The 23,219-nt window shown below is 41.6% G+C and overlaps 1 protein-coding gene across 3 annotated transcripts in view; it reads right to left on the bottom strand.

The window, feature by feature from the left end:
* Positions 1-23,219, bottom strand: part of rgs3a (regulator of G protein signaling 3a) — a 120,945-nt gene that overhangs the window by 41,023 nt on the left and 56,703 nt on the right. For all 3 annotated transcript variants that reach the window (XM_084572361.1, XM_084572362.1, XM_084572359.1), the window contains one exon: positions 17,678-17,812. In XM_084572361.1, the coding sequence (XP_084428487.1) occupies positions 17,678-17,812 (135 nt within the window). The remainder of the gene's footprint in view (positions 1-17,677; positions 17,813-23,219) is intronic.

The following is a 23,219-nucleotide window of genomic DNA, read 5'->3' as shown; positions in this document are numbered from 1 at the left end:
AACACTGCCACTCATCACTGGTGACAGTATTGTCGGGTTGCTGGATAAACAAGACAGCACAATAAAAGCAGTGGTTCAGTATCCCACAGGATTGTTTGAGTTAAACCTCAGAGATTTAATGGCAATTTATTAGCACGAAATCTATTCTCATTAATATTTCAGGGAGTCAGTAAATTAGTCTTATGTGTAGAGTCTCTACATGTTTTTATGGTCATTAGTAGGGATGGGGTTTGATGATATTGCTTTATAAATCTCGTTAAAGGACAATTCCAGTATTTTTAAACTCGGGCCCCATTTTATAATTTCTTTGAGTATAAACAAATAAAGGGGGCAAAACTATTTGGAATCAGTTCAATATTGAGTTCAGTACGAGACATAATGTACTCAAAAGTGATTGTTTTTGCTCTTATCCTCCCATGCTTTCATGTACACGGATGACTGCTTAATAAAATAACTGTAGCCGCTATCAGCAAGTCTCTTGCAACAGGAAAAACGCTCGGTTGCAGAATTTCTTCTGTGATTTGACTGGCAGTAGACGACACAATCAGTAGGGCCACTGCAAAAAAAGGTGTTCCGCAAGGCACAGCGTCAGGACACTGTGTTTTTTAGCATGTGCCCTTTCTTCAAAAAGAGAAGTTGAATATATTAAAAAATATATATCGTTAGCCTCATAGCATAATTGCCTAAGTAATTTTTTGGTCACTGTTACAATATCAATAAAAATATGCTTGCTAAAATTTGTGTTTTTTTCTTGTTTTCCGAAAACGTTAAAATGTGACTTAGGCAATTATGCTATGAGGCTAACGATATTTATGATTGACAGTAAGCTACACTTTCTGCACTCCAACTCTTTAATGTTACTTTACTCTTCCCAAGGGTAGTTCTTATCCACCTTATCCAAGATTTCAGAGTAAGACCTGGAAAATCCGGCCCTAGTGTAAAAATATCAAGATTGTCCTTGAAGTAATTTATGTAGTGGGAAATGAACGTATGTTTTAATTAAAAATGCCATTAAAACATATTGCATTATTTGTGTGACAGAAGATATAATTTAATAATGCTTTAGGTTTATTAATATCACACCTAACACATGCCATTCTGCTGCGTCGAGGGGTTGCAGGGGACTCGGCACATATTTTGTCACCCATCTGTTGCAGTATTTACGGCTGCAGAGAATCACGGAAAAAACATTCATTCAGGGAACATCAAATAAATAATTTGCTGATAATCTGCATGCACGACATGGAGTTACCTGAAGATAAACCCATTGCAAAGGTCACAGAATATGCGTGGTCACACCAGGCAGTGTAACACCAGCATTAGTCTGTGCCCTCCTTTTGTTTTGTTTGGTTCAACATCTTTTATTTTCTGGTTTGCTGTCGCCTATAGTGTTGGACAAGAGATAGAACAGACGTCGCAGAGGAAAGATTTGCTTGGGGAGATTTCTTTGGGCTGTGAAATTGAATATATCCGGGGTATTTTACAAACTTGGAAACAGATCCAAAATGGAACTGGCAAACAGAACCCATGCCTTGTCATTACACTGCGATCAAATTCATTTAAGAATAGCCTGGCATGCTGCCACTCCTGCAAAACATTTGGAAGAATCACAGAAACCAGGCACTGTCCATGACAGCCAGAGAGTGCAGCAAGAGTTTTTTTTTTTTTTTTTTGCAAAGCCATTATTGATAGAAGCTGAGGGTTCAGAGAGAAAATGTCATTGACGTAACTTGCCCCATGACGCCAGGCAGCTGAAGACAATGTGACTACTGAGAAAGACTGGAAAGGGCCTTCACAGACAGAGAGGAGAGAGAGGTTTTTGTGAGCGTGTGTGTGTGTGTGTGTGTGTGTTTGTGCGTCTTACTCATGGTGTGGGTACATAAATATGTTTAAATAGCCACACCTCGTATTTGGGGACATGTCCAAAGAGTCAATCATTAAGGGTTTGGCTGAGGCTGAGGTTAGGTTGAGGCTGGAATAAGTCTGCAAGAACTGAATATAAGTGAAAGTGATATCTTCTGAAGGGAAACACAATCGTGTGTCTGTGTGTGTGTGTGTGTGGTTGCAAAGGGACAGTTAGTTTGTTGTTTTTGCCTTTCATTATGTGTGTTTGTCACACACAATGGGTTGCACAATCTACAACACTGTTTCCCAGGTTATAGCAATCATCTTTTTTATTCTGCTGGGACTGTAATGTCATCTGATAAATCGCATTCCTTTCGTGTGAGTGTGTGGTGGTGTGTGTGTGTGTGTGTGTGTGTTTTCGGTGCAGGAGAGGGATGAGACACTGACACGGTCTGCTATTGATCCCAGACAAGGCACAGACTAAGGAGGAGAGAACAAGAGAGGTCAACTTACTCCTTCTATTCTTGCTTAAAAACTTCACATTAACTGTACTGGAGCTCTCATTCAAACACAAACTACCATTTACTCAACCCATGTGCTATCGATCGTCTCCCTGGGTATCAACAAGCTCAAACTACACTCCCTGCATCTAATTCTCCCTTGCTTTCTTTCCCCTTGTAGAATAACCCCACAATTCTCTTAATGAGGAAAAGAGAAAAGCAATTTTCCCCAGTGTGCTTCCTGTTGTTTTTTCCCCTCTGGTCCCTCGGTTGGCTCTCTCCTCTTGTCTCTATCACTTTCAGCTTAGCGCTAACATGGTTTAGACTATGTCTCCTTAATGGCTATCCTCCTACTGTTCTTCTCTCTCTCTCTCTTTCTCTCTCTCCATCTCCCTGTTTCTCACCCAACGAGTCATCCCAGCCATGTGGACGGCTAAATCACGTCACTGGCGCGCGGCCAAAGCTGAAACCACCGAAATAAAAGCACCGAACGGGGGATGTAAACAGTCTTGTTGTTCCTAAGCCCACAACTCAACTGTTTGTTTGTTCAGAGGGAGGTGATATTGCATGGACGCTAATATGGAAGAAAGCTACTAAAGCTATCAGAGGAAGGGAGGATAAGTGGATGGAGGGATAGAAGAGACGAGTAAAAGCACAACAAACAAAGAAAGTAGGACAGAGAATGGAAAGTCGACGAAAAACAAACCAAAAGGTAGAAAATTAAAGTTCAGCATTTCGAAATAGCACATGACACTGACGCACAACTCTTCGTGTGTGCCTGTCATAAAGATGCCCAGAGATAAATAGACCTTTATTGCTTTCTCCTATCTTTCCTTTCATCTCCCAGGCTTGCTTCTTTCCTCCCTGCATGTGACCGAAGCACTCCTCGCCTCGCAGCAGCACAGCAACAACCTCTGCAACTCTAAATAACTGCACGGACACTGTGAAACCCAGAGGCAAAGAAAAGCTCTGTAAAATCCATTTGCATGAAAATAAATGACCTACTACCAGCGATTACAACAAGAAAGAAAGAAAGAAAGCGATGACATATAAACCCTACCTGGCAAGAGGAAGCAGTTCCAGGTTATTATCCACTAAAGACAGATACAGGCACTCCACACATCCCCATTAAAGTGGCCTACTTCCTCTGTCAAACTGGTGTGTGAGTGTTTGTGGCTGCCTAGCTGGGCTGGTGTGTGATTCTGTCAGTGTGGGCTAGGCCAGCTGAACTGTGCAGAGATACAGAAAGAGGGAGAGAGAGAGAGAGAGAAAGAGAGAGAGGGAGGGAAAGAGAGGGAGTATGCCCAAGAGGCTAAGAAGGTAGACTCCCAAGCTGCACAAACAAGTGAGAAGGAAAGGCGGAGAGGGACTTGAAGAGAGGGAGGAGACAGAGATAATGAGCGGAGACAAACGAGCGGCGAGAGCTCGGAGAGAAACATGTGCTGTGTGTGCGTCTACCAAGCCCACTAACCGCCCCACAGTGTCGACCACGACTGCAAGATGCGCGTCCGCAAATATTGCCCGACACACGTGTACATATACTGTGACCGCTTCTAGCCTCCGCAGCATCACCCCCCCCCCCGTCCCTTCGTTTTCTTTGTGAAGACATTAAGGCACTACAGCCGGGTCCCACAGGATGCACGGAGAACACAATGGACACATAACCGCTGCGGGCTCAAACTCAACACATACATCGACATGACTCACGCAGAGAAGCCACGGTGTCACAGATGCAGTCTGAAGCAGGAGCCATGTCACATTATACAGATCTGAGAGGGAGAAGTTCAAATGTTATCTTTATGCTGTGGCGTCTTTAAATGGTGCTGGCTGCCAATGCCTATACAGTGTGGTTATCTATAATACACTTTGAGGGACTGGAACTTCATTATAAAAGTTCACATTAAATGATCCTTCTTAATTCCCAGTAACTTTTAAAATATATCTGGCACTTCCTCACTTCGCCTTTCTTTGGACATGTTAATATTCAGGGCATGTCCATCAGACAGAAGTAAAATTTATCAAGAATACTATTAGACTTACATCCATATATAGCATACTGCCTTTTATACATATTAACACAATACAAGGATGTCACAGTCTACCCTAACATGCACATTGCTCAGCTGACATCATGCCTCAATTGTTCCATTGTTTTTCTACTGTAGATATGTACTGTACGGCTTCAAATAGATATGCATGGATTCAATAACTGCACTGACTCACAGCCTGTAACAGTATCCGAGACTCCGGTGGCATGAGTGCACCGTTTCTTTGCAAAAAAACAGCCACCTCACGAACCTTGGAAGACAATTGGAAAATGATCGAAGCCAGGCTGATGGCAGCTTCTGCCTTCGATGGCATGTTGGCTTTTTTTTTTCTATGCTGGGTGTTGTATGACCAAAAAAAACTAAAATAAGAGAATGTAACACATGAAAATATAAATAAATTAGCTGTACTGGACCTAAAGCAGCACCACAACAAATAATAAAGTAAATAAAAGTGTTTTTTTATATATTTATAACTGGTATGAATATAAAAAAGGACCCCTTTTCAACATCTTAGTTTGACAGTAATGAACGTTTTCCTTTAAAAAGCCTGTATATTTCTTTTAATCTCCCATTTAACAGATGAATCTGTACTATAAAATATTAAAAAACTATTATTTTAGAAAAGAAAAGCCCAGACTAAATGAATGTGACCAATCATGGAATGACAAATTTGACTGCTCGACCATTTTTTTGCACTCGATTCCAAGTCACAGCCAATAAAAACAAAAAAATGTCAAGGTTTGACCGTCAGAAACACAACAACCTAATGTGATATGATAAAAATGTTAGGCAGATATGATTAAAGCGTGTCTTCGTGTCAGTGTGTCTTTGATAAACAAATGTACCTGCTCCTCCTAAGTGGGTAATTGAATCACATGATACCCTCTGCCTCTCTCGTTCATTCACACTCTCTCTCTATGTCCCCGTATTCTCTCATCTTTCTGTCACTCTAATCTCGAGAGCCTCTCGGTGCTACTCAGGAGAAAGGCTTTTTTTTGTTTGTTTGGTCTTTTTCTTTTTTTTTAATCCCCTCAGCGACGAGGAACATTTGACACTGACAAGCTGAAGACACACACACACACACACACACACCTGCTGTCTCTCCGCAGCGTTGCTCGCTACCCATCGCTGACAAAACCCTTGAAGTTAGGCAAAACATAATGCCGTCATTAACAGTGGGTAACACTTTAATAATAGCTACTGCAAGAAAGTAGAAGCTTAAACTAAAAAGTTCAAGCACACTAAATCAAAAAATAAAAATGTCCTTGCCTCTGGAACTACATGTGCCCCAGTTAACCAGAGAATGAATCACACCAGTGCGATTTCTCTCCCCAACCCCACTGTGTTTTCATCTCAGACTCTCCAGTTTGAAGGTGACTTGAAAAACTTTTCAAAAATGAAGTCCTGGAAATAGTAAACCATTCATCGATGCTTCTTGGAAACAAACTAAAAAAGAAAAACGGAAACAGATGCAGCTTTTACCATGCAAACTGTGGAATTTACACGATCATATCTAAAAAAGCTTGCACACGCAATAATCCTAATCTCCATAACAGAGTCACGGAAAGAGCTTTTATTCTGGCATTCAAAACAATATTACAAAAATATACGTTACCTTTGACACGGGCATCGGGACGCGTAGTGAGATTCTTTTGTTTGACTGAGGGTGTTATTACTGTTGTCCCAGAGTACGGCGAAGAATGGCACAGTTCATCCACACACATACACACACACACACTGACAAGAGCACGTGTGCAGCGCAAATAGATACAGACCGCTAATCCAGCGTGACCATATGGGATATATATTTTTTCCCCCCCTTCCCCGTTTGTCTTTCTGATGTGTCAGTGCTTCTTTTCTCCTCCTTGTTCTGTTTCTAGTCTGTGTTTGCTGCTGCTGCAGTCCCGGCTTCTCCCCCGGCTCGGTAATAACGTGCGTGCCAACGTGCGTGCGAAAGACAGTGAGAGCGAAGAAGGGGGGTTAAAGAGGGAGCTGGTGAAGGAGGAGGAGGAGGTGTGGTGGTGGCGGTGGTGGTGGGAATGAAAAAGAAAGACAGATGGAGTCAGGAAGAGGCAGAGGTGTGAGAGTGAAGGGAGGAATGGCAAAAATGTGATGTATAAAAAAAAAAACGTAGAGGGGGTGATGGTTGTGAAAAGATCAAATGTAACTAACTCTCTGGAGACCAGAGCAGCCACTGTCCTTCATTCCCTCTCTCACTCTCTCACTACCTGTCTCTCTCTTTCTCTCTCTCTCTCCCCCTCGCTTTCTCTCTCCCCCCTCTCTCTCTTCCTCTACACGCTATTTTTAGAAAGTTGCAGTGCCGCAAATCAAAGCACTGAATCAAAACCTATCAAAGAGCAGGATGTTAAGGGCCACGTCGTTCACACCTAATAAGACATACACGCACACACACATTTTCACACACACTCACCAACCTGGACTGTAACAATGACCATGTGTCTGCATCTGACCTGAGGGAAGTCATGTAAGCTATTCATCAGGCCTTATCTAATCACATCATGTGCTAATATATAATGGTCTTCACAAATAGCTATTTTAAACACTTGTCGGTTACACTGCGCAGATGGCTGTCTCCCTCGACGTCGCCGGCTAAAGGTATTCTCCAGATGATGCATAAAGTAATGAGTGACATTTAAAAAGTAGAATATCAACTTATGTAGAGCTGCTGTTCACTTTGCTCTTCTGATGCGTCCTCCTCTTAAACCGGTGGCAGAAAGTTTAAAGCCGTCGATACTGTCATCGAGTATCAAGTTGTGTAAATTCCCCTCGCAAGAAATGTCAAAGACTGCTTAGTAATTTGTAAATTAAACTATTATCCCGGCTCCATTACATGCTCAGCAGAGCGAACGTCATTTTTCACAATCAAGAATGTGCATAATTAAAACAGAGAGAATGGATTTCACGGGCCGCATTACCTTCTTAGGACCGAGTCTGCGGGGCTCTTATCTATAGTTTTTCTACGCTGATGCTTTGCCATTATGGAACACAGTTCATGAATAGTTAAAGGTGAGCTAAAATAAAGCCAAACAGCACTCTATCAAAGGGAAATCATTAATTTTTAAAGAAAGCAGTGGGAATTAATCCAACACCACAGGCCACAATGATTAACATCACTCAGTTGTGTGTGTGTGTGTGTGTGTGTGTGTGTGTGTGTGTGTGTGTGTGTGTGTGTGTGTGAGAGAGAGAGGGAGAAAGGTGGAGTTAGATAGCAGAGGGAAGCATGGGTGAAAGCAAAAGACTGCCTATTTGCGCATGATGGCTGCAATAAAATGAAACAAGATAAAGAGCTAAAAGCAACGAGAGGTAAGAGGACGGGAGAGAACAAAAGGCTCTGGAAAACGTGACGTGAGACGAGGCTTAAACGTTGCCAAACTTTGACTTGTTTTCTTGTAAAACTCTCAACAACAGGTTCCAAATTAGCTTTTATTACTGACGTACATCCAAAACGGGGCAGCATTACCTGAGGAAGCGGTCTCTGAATTGGCCAAAGAAAGACTTTTCCTGCGAACGAAGGAAAGTCTGAGATACTGCTGACGTTTTATACTTGTCACTCAAAAACACTAAAAAAAAGACTATTAATAAAAATTGTGCAGCAGCAGCCAGCGGACAGCTGTCCTGGATATCCTAACACGCAGCAAAAACTTTACAAAGAGGCAACGCGCTGACCCACTTCTTCAGGGAAGAGATTTTTGATAGCATCTACTCAACTCCAAACCTCTGACAATTTCCTTCTAAATTTCTGATAAAAACAAAAAAAACAAAAAGAAAATGTCACGAAGAAAAGGGTATCACCCGCTTATTGATACTGACAATTCAGCGTGGTATATGTAACTGCTGCTCGGCCTTTATACTTCTTGAGAGACAATCTTGTGTTGCAGATTCGCTGTGCTCCAGAAAAGTTCGTCACATCTGCACCATCTGAACCAGTTCTAAATCCGGATGTCAAGACAACACATGCTAGAAATAGCATGCAATGTGCGTGCGCGCTTGTGCGTGGCGCAGAGCACCGAGCGAAGGGAAGAGAGAATGGAATTCAACCATGTCTAATTAGAGACAATGAAGGGGAAAGTCTGCTTCTGTTGCAGAGAAACGAGAGAGAGAGAGAGACATGTTAATCACGTGAACGTGCCAGTCCAGATGTTCAGTATATTTTACTCTATATTTAGATACTTTACATTTCTGATCTTGTTTTCGGATCTAATCTGGGTGTTCACCTTGCAGGAAGGGTCACACTTTCACAAAGTTTCTTATATCATGTACTGGAAGGGTTTAGAAAGGGCTACTACTACTTCTACTACTGCTGCTGAAATCACCGATGTGCAGCCACCACTCACAGCTCACTCCCTATTCCAACTGCATACCCAGTAAAAATAAACTGCCAAGAACCACACACTTCTTCAGCCGCTTGTTAACTTTCTCCTGTGTCACTCATTGCCTCGTATTTTATCCCAGTGAGGATGTCTTTCTCCTCTCGAACTGCACCGACTCTCCAAGCTTGAAAACCCACTCCTGTACCTGGACCACTGTCTGTCGCCAGACTAGCATCTCTAATATGCTTCCTGTGCTTTCATCGGCGTCCTCTTGACAATCCTCTACCCATGCCAGATATTTCCGCCGACACAGCCAACAGTGTTGTTTGAGCAGTGATAAGCCACTGTTGTGTAAGGGTGGAGATCAAACCCTAACTTCAATCTGGTCTCTCTATTTCAGCCACATCAGAATCCTTCTCACCCACAGCCAGACTTCCAGTTTGGGGGGGAAATGTCATCTAACATGCATTTGTCCATTTCTTTGGAAGGTTTGTGGTTTGTGCAAACAAGATGTCCAATTTGGGGTAATGAGGATTAAATTGGGGACTACTGTTTTTTTTGGTCAGCTTTCAAAACCAAGGAAACCTCTAGTATACACCATCTAGTTGATGTGACTCTTGACTGGGAATAAATACACTTGAATAACACTGTACGCTTGAAGTGAACTACTTAATTGTAGTAAAATTGTCCACTTTTAAGTTGAAGTGTACTAAAAATACACAAAGTGCCCTAAATGTGTCCCTAGCAGCTTTTGTGTCATTTTGTGCTTAAAGTGGCCTTATTAAACAGTAGAAGTTTACAACTGCAGTATAAATAAATGTTATACCACAAGTATACTGCTACCAAGGTGTTATTTAGTGTTTAAAGTATACTCCAGATTTTGTTTCTTTTCTTTCTTTTTTCTGTATTCTCTCCTCCTCCTTTACATATCTTTTTGATGTCATCTGTCCTGTGTCTACAAAACTTTATCAGTGCTGGTTCTTTTAAAGTTGGGTATATAAATAAACATGATTTAATCTGATTCTGACCTTCAGCACGTACCAGGACAGTTTGAGGCAGAGTGTGAAGCTGCCGGGATAAGAGTCAGCACCACCAAGTTCACGCCCATGGTGCTGTGCCGGAAAATGATGTATTTCTCTCTAAGTTGTGGTGAGTTACTGCCCCAAGCGTGAATAGTAAAGACTGCCAGTCCATCCATTGTGAATGTGGTAATGCACTAGATCGAACTGTTGTGGTGAAGAGGGAGCTGAGGTATAAGCCAAAATTTTTGGATCATGGATACAAGCTTCTGAAATGAGGTCCCTCCGTAAGGTAGCTGGGCTCAGTTTTGTAGATAGGATGAGGAGGAAGCTCGGAGGAGAGCAGCCACTCCCTCTTGTCGCAAAGGGACAGTTGAGGTGGTTCAGGCATCTGGTGAGGATGCCAAAATGTTGCCTCTGTATAGAGGTAGGTTTACCAGCCTTTCAAGCTGGGAGGAGACCCCACGGTAGACCCAGCATTTGCTGGGGAGATTATATATCTTGACCTGGGAATGCCTTGGGATTCCTCGAGAGGAACTAGAAGGCAACCCATCTGGGATAAGGAGACCAAAAAGAATGGATTGATGATTTGATTACTCTATAGACTTTTTTATCTAAAAAAGACTAAATGTTTGGAAGCATTTTGTGTGTTGGACTCTTATGGTGAAAACAGAGCACAGCACATAGTCATTCAACAAGAATGTCTTCCTTTAGATTACCCTTTCGATTTTTACAAGTAAGGAACTATTGCTGCTGCTACTGTTGTTGGTGTGATTTAATGGTATCTTCAAGTGATTTGAACTCTAAGCTTTTCAATTTAAATTTTTCAAATTTGACTTTAAATCATTGTCTGCGTGGGTTCTCTCCGGGTACTCCGGCTTCCTCCCACCGTCCAAAGACATGCGTGTTAGGTTCATTGGTGATTCTAAATTGGCCGTAGGTGTGCATGTGAGTGTGAATGGTTGTCTGTCTCTCTGTGTTGGCCCTGTGATAGACTGGCGACCTGTCCAGGTTGTACCCTGCCTCTCACCCAATGACAGCTGGGATAGGCTCCAGCAGACCCCGTGACCCTTCACAGGAACAAGCGCTTACAGAAGATGAAGAATTTTTACAAGTAAGGAACTATTGCTGCTGCTACTGTTGCTGGTGTGATATTGGTATCTCCAAGTGATTTGAACTCTAAGCCTTTCAATTTAAATGTTTCAAATTTGACTTTAAATCACAAATATGTCAATGACAATCAAAATCTGGAGGCAATATGTTTTGCTTATAGATTCTTTTTAACATACAATAAAGGACTCCATGCTGGAAGAACGCTCTCAAGGAGCTTGGACTTGCTGCATGTATTTGTGGCATTACATGAAATGGTTCAAAAAGACTGAAGAAGCAGGTTCATGAGTAAATGAGCTGAAATGCACCTCTGAGAAATACAGTACGGTCGTGCCATTTTCTGACGAGCTGACGCTGACAAGAGTGTGTTGTGTGTGGAGAGAAAAAAAAACTTCATGACAAAACTGGTGGAACTGAAGAAGAGAAAAACTTTTTTTTTGCAATGAATCTTAAACTGAACCAGAGCAAAGCAGCTTATTCTCTGTTCTGATATTTTGTGGTGCTGCTTAAAATGCAGTGTGCCCCGGCAGTGAGAGATGCTACTCAGTGGTGGTATATTCACTGACACTTCATGTAGCATTGAGTGAGTGCATGTGATCGTTTGACTGGGGGGTTGAAACGGACATGGAGGACTAAAAAGAGAGAAGAGAAGCAGCCTCTGTATTCTTTAATTTAATCATGAATCTAAAGTTTTGACAAGTTGTGGGAAAAAAGTACGACAGAAGGGGAATGAGAGAGGCTCCTTGTCACACTACGTCACCGCTTCCGCCGACATAAATGCTGCATTATAACCGCTTCGGCAGCTAAAACAGATTCTCATAAATGTGAAATGAGACAGCGAGAGCACAGAACACGCTGCCCCCAAACCTCAACTGACACACTTTGTTCATTAGCAGCAGCCATATTTTTTTTTTTTTTTTTTACTGTTCTGCAGAGCCTATGCGCTGATGTAGAAAATGTACGCCACTTCACTCTTTTGACGTCAAATGCTAACTGCATGTGAGTGCGGTCGTCATTTTCAAAACGGACAGTCCTGCTTAGATTCCCATTTGACTGCGTGTGCATATATGTGTGTGCGCGCGTGTGTGTGTATGCGCAGCTGTGTAAATTTGTTTTTCCCTAGCTTAGTGGTTAATGCTGCCCAGACAAAAGTGTACCGGAAGCTTTCCAGTGAAGGAGCTCAGAGACTTTTAATGGCTCTGGGACACCGCACCACAAGGATTAGTGTTTCTTTATGTGCATGAAAAAATAAATACAACAGTTTAACTATGCATTATAAAATATTAGTTGATTCACAGATTACTGAACATGCTTTTTATGTTGCTTTGAAGGCTAAAATCTCAGCAAAAGATGCGATTACATTAGCTTTCCACCTAAGGAAGGATACGCCACTGTGACATAGCCTAATCGGAAATTAAACTAAAAGTATTAAAGTATTGAGCAAAGCGATTATGAACCTGTTTAAATGTGCAATGCTGCAGGTTTTAATTTGGTAATGCTGTCCACTTGTGCAAAACAGACTTATATTAGGGCAGGAGACAATGGAGTGGTAATGAAATTCATCAAGTTGTAGATGACAAAACGTTCGTTGACACAAGTAACATTACTATAATGTTCATCATTTAAATCATGACTGTTTTTTGTTTTTTTTTATATTTTTGACACGGCAACTTACTCAGTTCAGTCATTCGTGCGAAAACACGCCCGTCCCGACAGCTGCCTCAGGGTCTTTATGCAGCTCTCTGTCCGGGATCATCCTCTCTTCTAACACCTGACAGTTTAACATCTGTTCTATGATACCCTGCCATCCATCTCCATGATTACCTAAGCTATGGAACACTTTGCTTGGCATTATTTTCATGTCAGAGCATTTGGCAAAGGGCTGACAGAGTCAAGCAACGAGAGCGATATTTAAATTGAGAGCAGTCATCATATGCGTTTGCTGTAAAAATATGCTGACAGTAAATTAAGCCCCGCAGAAAAGAGAAACTGGCAAATCCTTATCACGCAGCCCCTCCTTCCGTTGGGACTAAAAGATAAGAGAATGTCCAGGCAAAAACAGGGCCCATGTCCAATTTTCCAAAGCAAAAAATTCAAAGTGTTCAGCAGCTGAAGGAGCATGAATACTGTGACGGAATAAGCCCATACTCTGGAAAAACATGAATGAAAACCGCAACACGAGTTGATAAAAAAAAGGACGTGGTTTCTAAAGTATGTGTGTTTTCCCTTCGGAGTGGAGTCCGCTCACTCTGCATACTTGAGCATTACTCTTGAGTAAGATGCACGCTTCAGCTAAGAGTGGATTTAGCCGGCTTTGTGCATGAGAGGAGAAATACAGTTTCTGACTCAAGGGAAATGTGAAAATCAATTGGCAATTTTCTAAAGCTCCGTTGCCGCAGTTCTGCAAGAATAAACACCCAGCACCGAATATACAGTATTCTCTATTGACTTGAAAATACAATAAGTTCTGGTGTTGACTCAGCAGCAACAATGAAGCAGAAATAAAGTTATTTGAGCATGACCATAGAAGAATTATTTTATGTCTACCTCCTGGAACATCCATAAAGTCTATTCTGGGACTAGCGGAGCTTTTACGTCTTATTAAGATGCACATGTTTATGTTATCAGGGAACAGTGAAGTAGATCTTAGGAGGATTCAGATCTTTAATGTTTTCTCTGATTAACCATTTCAGAGGTCTTTGTGAAAGGATCTGATGTACTGTATAATATATCAAAGCCGTATAATGTAACAAAGAACACTTACTTAAGACTGTTCTTTAGGTTCCCATGGAATGACTAGATAAAAGTTATTGTTTATGCATACTGAAGTGTTTCCCTTAAGAATAGAGCTAAAGAGGAAGCCACCACCCTCCCAAAAAGCCCAGTCTGCACTGATTGGGTTTTTAATTGTATTACAGAAAAAAAGATACTAAAATTCCTTAAAAATATCTACAAAACTGATATTATCTTCAACATGTAAGTATGATTTCAAGGAGAGAAACTAAGCCAGTGGCGGGTTGCCTCTGAGGTTTAGTTTTAGCGGTGCGTCCCACATTGTAGGCGCTAGTTGGACCCATATTGGCGGCTATTCAGGGGATTCATCTTGTCGAATCTCCTGCGGGAGCACTCGGTCAGACAGATCGCTCTGATTGGATGTTCAGCTTAGCAAACCAGTGTGCAAGAATAGAACTGGAAGGGACAGAAGTAAGCAAAACAACAAAAGTTCAAAGGTCACACACACACACATATTTTACATTTTCTTCTAATCTGAACGTTCAAATAATCTAATGTTTTATTTAATCCAGAATTAATTAACTGTGGACCGACTCATCAGCAACACTCAGGAGCACCAAACTCTAAAACTCTAAACTGTATAAAAGTTTGTAGCTTCCTAGCATACAAGCTAATATAGTAGCTACTACTGCCAGCTGCTATTATGAAGAGTTACGTCCTCTCTCTCAGCTGCATAACATACAGTACGTGCCTGTTCGTCGTCGGCTTTACGCTGTCTTTTTCCGTGTGTTCAAGTATAACATTTTGGCACGAGCATAAGCGACGAGAAGCGAGGCCACAGTTGTTGGCCTTTGTTGCTGGCAGCTCCTTGACGCCTCTTTGGTGTGGTTTATTTAAATGTTTCTAATGAACGGAAGGATCGAGTGTCCCTTAATTGGTTGAAGAAAATGTCCCACTTCTTAAGCTACATAAATTATGTAAAAACTCTGTTAGACTAGCTAGAGAATGCATTGTTACAAAGATGAAAACGGGACTATTTTTCCGAATTCATTATAAAAACAGGACTTTCTCTTTAAAGTGGAGTATTCATAGTTTTGTATGAGCGCTGAACACTTTTTCCACCGCTGTCTGACCCACATGTGTCTGCACATGTCTATCTATAGGAGCGTGTCCTCGTTTCTTCTGCCAATATGTAGCTCACCAAATGATGCTTCCCACGACGCCAAGCGAAATACACGGGACGGTGCAGTTTAAAATGCCCTCATGCCGCGGTAAGGCTACAAGAACATCTTTCTTGACAACGCCGATTCGCATTTAATTAAACACATTTGGTGGTGACTGAATACAAACTGTTTGCCTCTAAGGGACTCTGGAGAAACGCAATCAAAAGTGAACTAATTTGTCTAGTTGTGAAATGTTATGATTAAGCGTGCATTCTCTTGCCTTCGGGGCAGCTTTCAGATTTCCATTTAATAAGAGATTACAATAAAAGGTTCTAATAGCTGAATAAAGAACAGGAATGGCGTGGACCCCTTCAAGCATTTTGGCATGTTTTTAGGTCTGTCCACACTAACCCGTATGAAAAACAGTTGACACCAAAAATACCTCACATTATAAAACACTATAATTTCTGCATCTAAAGTATTGAGAGCAACTGACATTGAAATAGGAATATAACAGAAACAATGGATAACTTAACAAATCTTTAAATCGGGCGTTTCTGCCTCATGTCTGTTTACATCAGTTTGTCAATAGAGTTTGTGTAAACTGCATTGATTTACGTGACCGGGCATGTTGGCCAAGTTATTGAGCTAGGTTCACCTAAATGACTGATCAAGGGAGGACACAAGGGAAAAACGGTCACTGTGCAGAAATAACCTTGCTGCACGCATCGCTGCAGGGAAACACGGTAGCAGTAAAATATTGTTTGAAAGCTCCTCTTTGAAATATTGTCTAAATGTTAATATCTCCTCGGTAACCGGGCAAAGTTCACACACTGAAACTCAAAGTAGTTCAAATATCGGAGACTATTTTGGGTAATCGGGTCTCATCCTGCATCCTTTCAAAGGGCAAAAATGCACACACCACGGACACACATGTAGAGAGAAAAGGATGAAAGACTGTCGGCTTGTCCTTCTTTCTCGCTTGCGCTCTTTCATGCGCTGATGAAATGAAGCCCTAATGTACAACAGGTGCACCAGCCACACACGAGGCTATTTATCCCTTTTAATTATCTTTCAGCTAAACTGAAATGAGCTGGATTGTGCTCCTTTTACACAGATGAGCTGCCTCTGCTGTTAATCACAAATGAGGTGAGGAATGAAAAAAAAAAAGGAAGATGCATTAGGTATTGAAAAAGCAAGAAACAGGAAAATTACAGGAAAGAATATATTAATCCTTCACGTCAATGAAAACTGTTCTAGAGGACACGCGTGTCTTCACAAAAATTCAAAGAACCAGACGAGAGAAGAGAAAAATAATTATGAGGAGATTTCCCTGGGTAGGGCCTGAAATGACCAAACTGGGCCATGGTAATCTCAGTCATAACTCCCCAGCAGCCATGCTCCTAATCAGGGCATTTGAAGGCCAGTAAGCACTTAAAGATCAGTTATTCAAAGAATTCGGCACAAGCCCTGTGCCACATTAAACATTAGTCATTATCACAGAGACTAAACCGCGGAGCATGTATGGTGCAACGCTGGACGCTTCTCGCCCTCAATAATCTTGACTATGTAACCTATTTTGAAACTTGTGAAAATGACCATAGCCATATTAGGTTACTCAAAGTGACTACTTTTCACTAGCCATATACTGTTGACAGACCAAATCTACTAGTATCATTACAGGGTTAATTCAGAAGTTTGTAATGATTTTAAGATGGGCTAATATGTTGGGTTCAACGTCTTTCCATCGCAGGTGTAAAGCAATCGGACGTCACAGGTAGCTCATTAGGTGGAAAATTTGTTTATACACCGATCAGGCATAACATGTGACCACCTTCCTAATGTTGTGTAGGTCTCCCTTGTGCCTCTAAAACAGTTGTGACTTATCAGAGAATGGACATGGGCCTTCTGAGGGTGTCCTGTGGTGTCTGGCCTTTGGGTCCCATGGGTTAAGGGGAGGGGCCTCTGTGGATCATCGCACAGATACTTGATCAGTTTGGGATCTAGTGAATTTGAAGGCCAGGTCAACACCTTGTGCTGTTCTTCATGTTTTTTTGAGTTGTTCCGAAAGCGTTTTTGTGTGTGTGTCTGTGTCAGGCTGCATTCTGCTGGGGATGGATGCTGCCATCAAGGCGTGTCATTGCTATGGGGTGGGGGTGCCTGGTCTGGTCTAGGTGGGTGGCACATGTCTAGGTAACATCCACACGAATGTCAGGTCCAAAAGTTTTCCAGCAGAACACTGAATTGTCACAAGATGATCAATGTTATTTACTTCTCCTGTCAGTGGTTTTAATGTTGTGGCTGATCTGTGTATGAAAGCACAGCACAGTGCTAGTGTGAGATGGAAATTGGACATCATGATAAATATGTCGTTCTATCCAAAAACTGCACAGAACGGTGTTTCTATCTAACTATGTAGATTTTATGAATTGCTACTGTCTCAACACCACAGGTCAACTTATACACCTGATACTCGCGGTACTAAGGGCTTATTTAAACTTTTCATAGGTCAACATTATTTTATATCTGAAGTACAGTTTCGGATACATGCTAGCAACTCTACTGCTCTTTCACCAACTGAACAACGCCAGGCAGGGCTTAAATTGCACTCAGCTGACACTAACTAAAGCAGGAACACTGACTAAAGTAGACCAACCGTTTCAATGCAGCAGTGTAACAGTCACCATCCAACTTGCCCAAAGCAATGCAAGAGTTAACGCAAGTGGAAAATCGTAATTACGACAGCGAGAGCCGCGAGAAAGTGTTTTACTTTCCTGAGTGTGTATTAGTGTGTGGAGTTCACGGGGCATCTGCGACGGGGGTATGCACAAATATATGCATTCCCATGTGTTCACGTGTTTACTGATTCATCCTCAGCTTCCGACGAGACTGGCGACGCTCCTAGATATGTGTGTCCATGTGTCATACCTGTTCAAAATGCGTAACGGGAGGCTCCCTCCTGTGAAGCTGGAGCTGCTTGTCAATGTTGTCCTTCAGGCACTGGCACACACGGCGCTTCTGGTCTGCTGAATAGGCTTCCAGGCTGAGGAGGCAGTCACACTTCTAGAGACGGATAGAGAGGGAAAGAGAAAGAGGAGAGAGGGGAGCAAAAGGGGTGGAGGAAAAAGACAGCAGGCAATTAGGCATCTAGTGTCAGGGAAGTAAAGAAGAAGCGGTGTCTCCTGATCCCTGGACGGAGGCAGGGCTGGAGATGGGCAGAGCACAAGAGATAAAATATGAATGCAAGAACTGAATGAGAGAGGAGTGAGTGACTTAGAAAGCTTAATTCATAAAGAGTGTATCAATAGTATTATACTCTCATGTTAATTTGTGTGTACCCCATTTTAAATTAAAGTATCAATAAAGCCTATGAACTTGCCATCACATTCAGAGCTTGTTATCCGAGCTGTCTTTTTTTTTTTTTTTTTTTTACCACAGGGTGTGAGGTGGCACAGCCCCCGGGTGAGCAAAATGCTTGCTTTAGCGAAATTAAATAATCCACTTTAGGCAGAATTTGATATGCTGACAAGCCAGTGTCACAATGGCACTCCTCGAAGAGTACAAATCAATGCAGCGCCGGAAAGTACACGAGAATGAATATTTGACAGCCATCGCTTAATGGGTTAAGAGTTGCCAAAGGCCGGTCAAATGGCTTTTCACTCAAGAGGACATAAATACCCGTCGGCCAAGGCGTCCAGTGTCTGCGATCTGCGCCCTGATCTCAGTTATTTTCGGACGCCATTAGTTTTTATCCACGATTAAAGCAACGTGCGGTTGATAAGAGACAGATCTCGTAAAAGAAAATAATGGGAGTATAATATCCACAATAACAGCTAGTTGTCTTTTCAAGTCTTTGAGGTGTTTGTGGGATGAATGACGCTAAAATAGTGGAAAATCTTTATTAGGCATTTGTTTTTTCTCTCTCGTGGCATCAATGTTTACGTGAGCTCCCTCACATTATTGAGATTTCAGTGGTATTATTACTTTTTTATTCATTGGTGTTTAATTCAGTATGAGAACGGCTTTTTATTGCTTTTCAAATTTATTCCTTTTCTTTGTGCATACTTTATGGGTTCTGCGGCTGATTGCAATGCATTGTGGTCCTTTTATGCTGTTTTTAGACGTGCTTTATAAATAATATTGACTTGACTATGCGTGCAATATATGTAATAAACACATTTCCACCCATTTCTAATTTGGAAAATCCATGCCAGCAATTGATTGCATTTTCTGCAGAAAAAAAAAAATCTAAATGTATGATTCTCCAGGTGCCCGTGACCAAATCACTATTCAATCATTTGTATACTCAGCCATACATGTTCCTCTCATAGCAGCCTTTTAACTGTTATCTCACTGAGGTATATACAGTCGAAGACAAGCCGCTGCTATTCTTAGTTTTCCTGACGTACTGTACACGAAAGGAACCTGTTGTGCTCAAGAATAATTTTTTCCTATTTGGCCTCTTTCCCATTTGATGATTTCCATCTGCCTTGGCTGCTCTGTCTCCGGCAGTGTCAGGAAAAAAAAAACATTTGTGTCCTGACAATTCTGGGCACGAGTCAAGCTATAAATAGGATTTTTTTTTTTCCATTTTGTACAAGTCTTCAGAGATGGACCGAAGTCCTCAGAGTTTCTCTTGACGCTCACTACCTTGGTTCATTGGTGAATCATGCTGCCTGTTTTTGCTTTTGTTTCCTGGCTGCACAGGCTTTTGCATGCCCGACTCTGTTGTGATCACTTGGGCTGTCTCTTTCAGCGTCACTCAGTGTCCCAAATGAGGACGGGGATGCTGCTGATGTGGAGTCTAGTTAGGGTAGGTGTTTGGTGGTTACAGCTGTGTCATTGTCAATACAAGAAAAGGAGGCTTTATGTATGAATATGGCTTAAAAAGCAGGGAATTCCATTAAATACAACAACAAAAATGAGACATTTTCATTATAAAATGGAGAAATAAAGAGACAAAACTGAGAGAGGGAGAAGCAGGTAGAAGACGCACTTATGATATTGAGCCTGACTGTTTTCAATTGCACCATGAGATGATGAAATAGGGCTTTTTCACAGCAGACAGAAATCAATGTTGATCTTCTTTGATATCCATCATCTGGACTGAGTCTATAAGGGCACAACAATGGCCATATATCTGGAACAAACACCCACACGGACGCGCACGCGCACACACGCGCGCAGACACACACAGATCCTGATCCTTCAATGTAAATAACTTGCCGCCAGGCAAAACCATATACTATTTCTCTCAAACAATAACTCACATTTCTTTCTCGGGTTATTGTCAAGTTCTCAGGCGAAAAAATTGCCTTGTATACTAGACGCCAGGAAAAGGTCAGCAAGAGCTCATCGAAGCCACAGGCCGGAGTGAAAGACACAAACATCAAGCTGGAAATGATCCCGTCTCCACTGCTTCCTGGAAAGCGTACATTTTGACAATATTGCTTACTTTGGATGTGACCAACAAAATAGAGACAGGGCTTTCTTTTTTTTCCTCTTTCTTTTGTATTATGTTATTATTTTTTGTATTTATTATTTATTTCCTAAATGATATGTGGTCACATGACAAACCAGCTAACCTTTAACCATGTTAATGGTAATGACAACTGTTAATAGGACACATCCTAAAAACATAGCTGGTTATACAGACATTTATGGTTCCTAAGGTATGAACTGAATTGGGAAAGACAGCTTTTAGCTTTTCTGCGCCTGCTGCATGGGATAACCTACAGTCTAACCTCAAACTTAAAAACTTAGTATCCTTGAACAAGTTTAAAAAGATGGTGGAATCCATTTTGTCCAGTTTATCTGTGTGCTTTAATTGAGCTTTTCTTTGTTATGTAACTGTGATTTTATGTTATCGCCTGTTGAAACCATCCATTGTAAAAGAGATATTTGATCTCAGTGGGACAAAGCTGGTTAAACAATGGCTAAATAAATAAATAACTTGAGATGTGATGTAGCAGAGTGTGATTTAGATCTCTTTCCACAAGCTTTCAGTAGTAGTTAGCAATTATTTGGCAAGGCTGAAAACAATGCAAAGACTCTTCCCAGAAAACATCGCCTCATATGGCCTGGTCTCTCCAGGCAACTCCCCACTGTCCCACATCAGAGAAAACACATCTGCACAGAGCAGTTGAGGCGTGCACCTGCATCCGAACCCACAAAAATACGTCGCCCAGCTTTACAATCTGCACACCGCGCCGGTACCTGCTCTCGATCTAAACAACAGGCTCCCTGTGGCTTCATATTGGGAACAAACAATGATTCAAAAATAAAAGCAAAAAAATAAAAAAATAAAAAAGCAGACCAGCTGGGACAGTGAGTCACAAGGATGACAGGTCACAGAGCCGCTGGAGGGCTCATCCCTAATCTGTCAAAGAGAGGAAGTGTGTTCGTTTACACAGTCTTAGTTGTGTAAATATGAGGCACACGATGCATATTACAATAACTCACTTACTGAAATCATGCACATTTATTTATTGTTTTTTCTACAAGTCCCTCTTTGTGTGAGCGGCATACCGAGCAGAGCATTTCCTTTTGCATCATCTTTTAAATATGCTCTGCTAAGAGAATACTAATGAGGATTTATTGCCGTCTCGCTATGAATTTATTCCTCTGGTTTATTTTTAGTATGGCATTATTACAGACGTATGTCCTGTCCTGTTTAACTGCGCACTGTTATTGCATCTATCTGGGGAAGTTTTCCTGACACTGACTTGTACATCATTGCATTATACCAGTTAAAATAATCAGTCACGCCAGAAAACTGCTGACAGCTGGTCAGAGATCATATGTTTTGGGCAGGGATCATCTGGAGCCAGCTGGAACGTCCTATAACGTTTCTACTGAAAGCTAGCGTTCAGGATTCAAGATTTAAGTGGCACTTTCTGCGTTTCTTTCAGAGTTACCAAAATAACACCAGCAGCAACATCTGGATTGAAAATTCACTGGAGTCTCCCTGCCTCTGTGGAAGCAGGTCTTTCGGGATGTTCAAGCTACGGTCATCTTGCCTCTTGGCGTCAATCTGCATCCAGACAGTGGCCCGGGCTGCAGCTGCAGAAACAACGAGCCACTCTTTTCCAATACAAATTGTAATTTGTCAGTATCAGCAGCAGAGTCAGGTCACAAATGAAACCCTTATTAATGGAATAATAGAGTGACTATTCATCATATTCATGAAATCATTACCCAAATAACCATATTAGCTAAAATAGTAAATGGTTCCCTTACTTTAGGTCCAACATTAGTTCACCCCTGTTTATAAATCCACCCCTTCAAGAGATAAACATAAGAACTAATGAAAGAAAATTCAATGAATGGCCACTGGCCTGCCATGGAGCGGCTAAAAATACAAGCAGCATTTCCCCTTAATCAGATTGATTAAAGTGCTCCCTGGTTGAAGCCCTCCCCCTGAGCCATCTGGCAGGCGAGTTTTCAGTGTGTCACTGGACTGCTGTCAACACAGCTCACCTAAACCGCCTCAGCACAGGTTTGCATGGTTTCACTGACATCTAAAACCGTGTATTTTCCAACACTGCGTGGTGGCAATGGTCCATTTATAACGATCTGCTCTCAAGGCTTAAAGACAGGCCAATTTTGGGAAGTTTGCAAGTTTGTTGTCTTGCTCCCAGTTAAAAAATAAAAAATATATCACTTTCATGTGAGAATACAGAGCTACAGCCAGCAGGGACTGAACTGTCGCCCCTTGCTTCCAGTCTGTCTTTATGCTAACCTAAGCTAACCAGCTGTAGGCTGCTTGCTTTAACATAGGATATAGCATGAATATTTTGACCACATTCAAACGGATATGACTCAAGATACGTGTAAACACTTTGAAGTTGTTCATAGTTCCTGTAACTGCTGGAGAAAGTACTTCCTAGTACTGTGCGGGAACTGCATGGAATGAAAGCAGGTGTGGCTAATTTTTAAAAGTAAATAGCGAGAAAGAAGAAAGAGGAATGGTTTCTCGCGTGAATATCACAGAAAGTCGGTGAAATCAAATGAGTACAAAAAAAGACAATGGAAATCTCAATCAGGCAATACAAATGCCACCAATTGCACCTACTATTACAGGATAGTGATAATGATAGCAAGCATACTGTAGAGTATGTTCTGTCTGGGTAAAATTATTAATCTCTAAAATAGCTTTTATTGACACTTGGGGAAAAAAAACGCAGCAGCAGGAATCATGAAATATGTGATGTTACGTGCCTGTTATAGTATCATATCCAGCTGTGGTCCTCAGAGATCAAGGTTTTATTTTCTTTTTCCAGAGTGAGTCCCAATACACCATCACAAGCAGCACCAAGCAGCGTCATACCTTATTAGTCACAGCTCACACACTGCTGCTGAACGCGGCATCATGACTCACTCTGTCACAATTGAGTTAGTTACAGCTAAAACTACCAGCACGTCACTGTCCTAATACCTCACAGTCCTACTTAATAAAGCACAGGCGAGG

This window comes from Chelon labrosus (genome assembly GCF_963514085.1).
Source record: "Chelon labrosus genome assembly, chromosome: 22".
Taxonomy (NCBI): Eukaryota; Metazoa; Chordata; class Actinopteri; order Mugiliformes; family Mugilidae; genus Chelon; species Chelon labrosus.
This window is presented reverse-complemented; position numbering and strand designations above follow the sequence as displayed.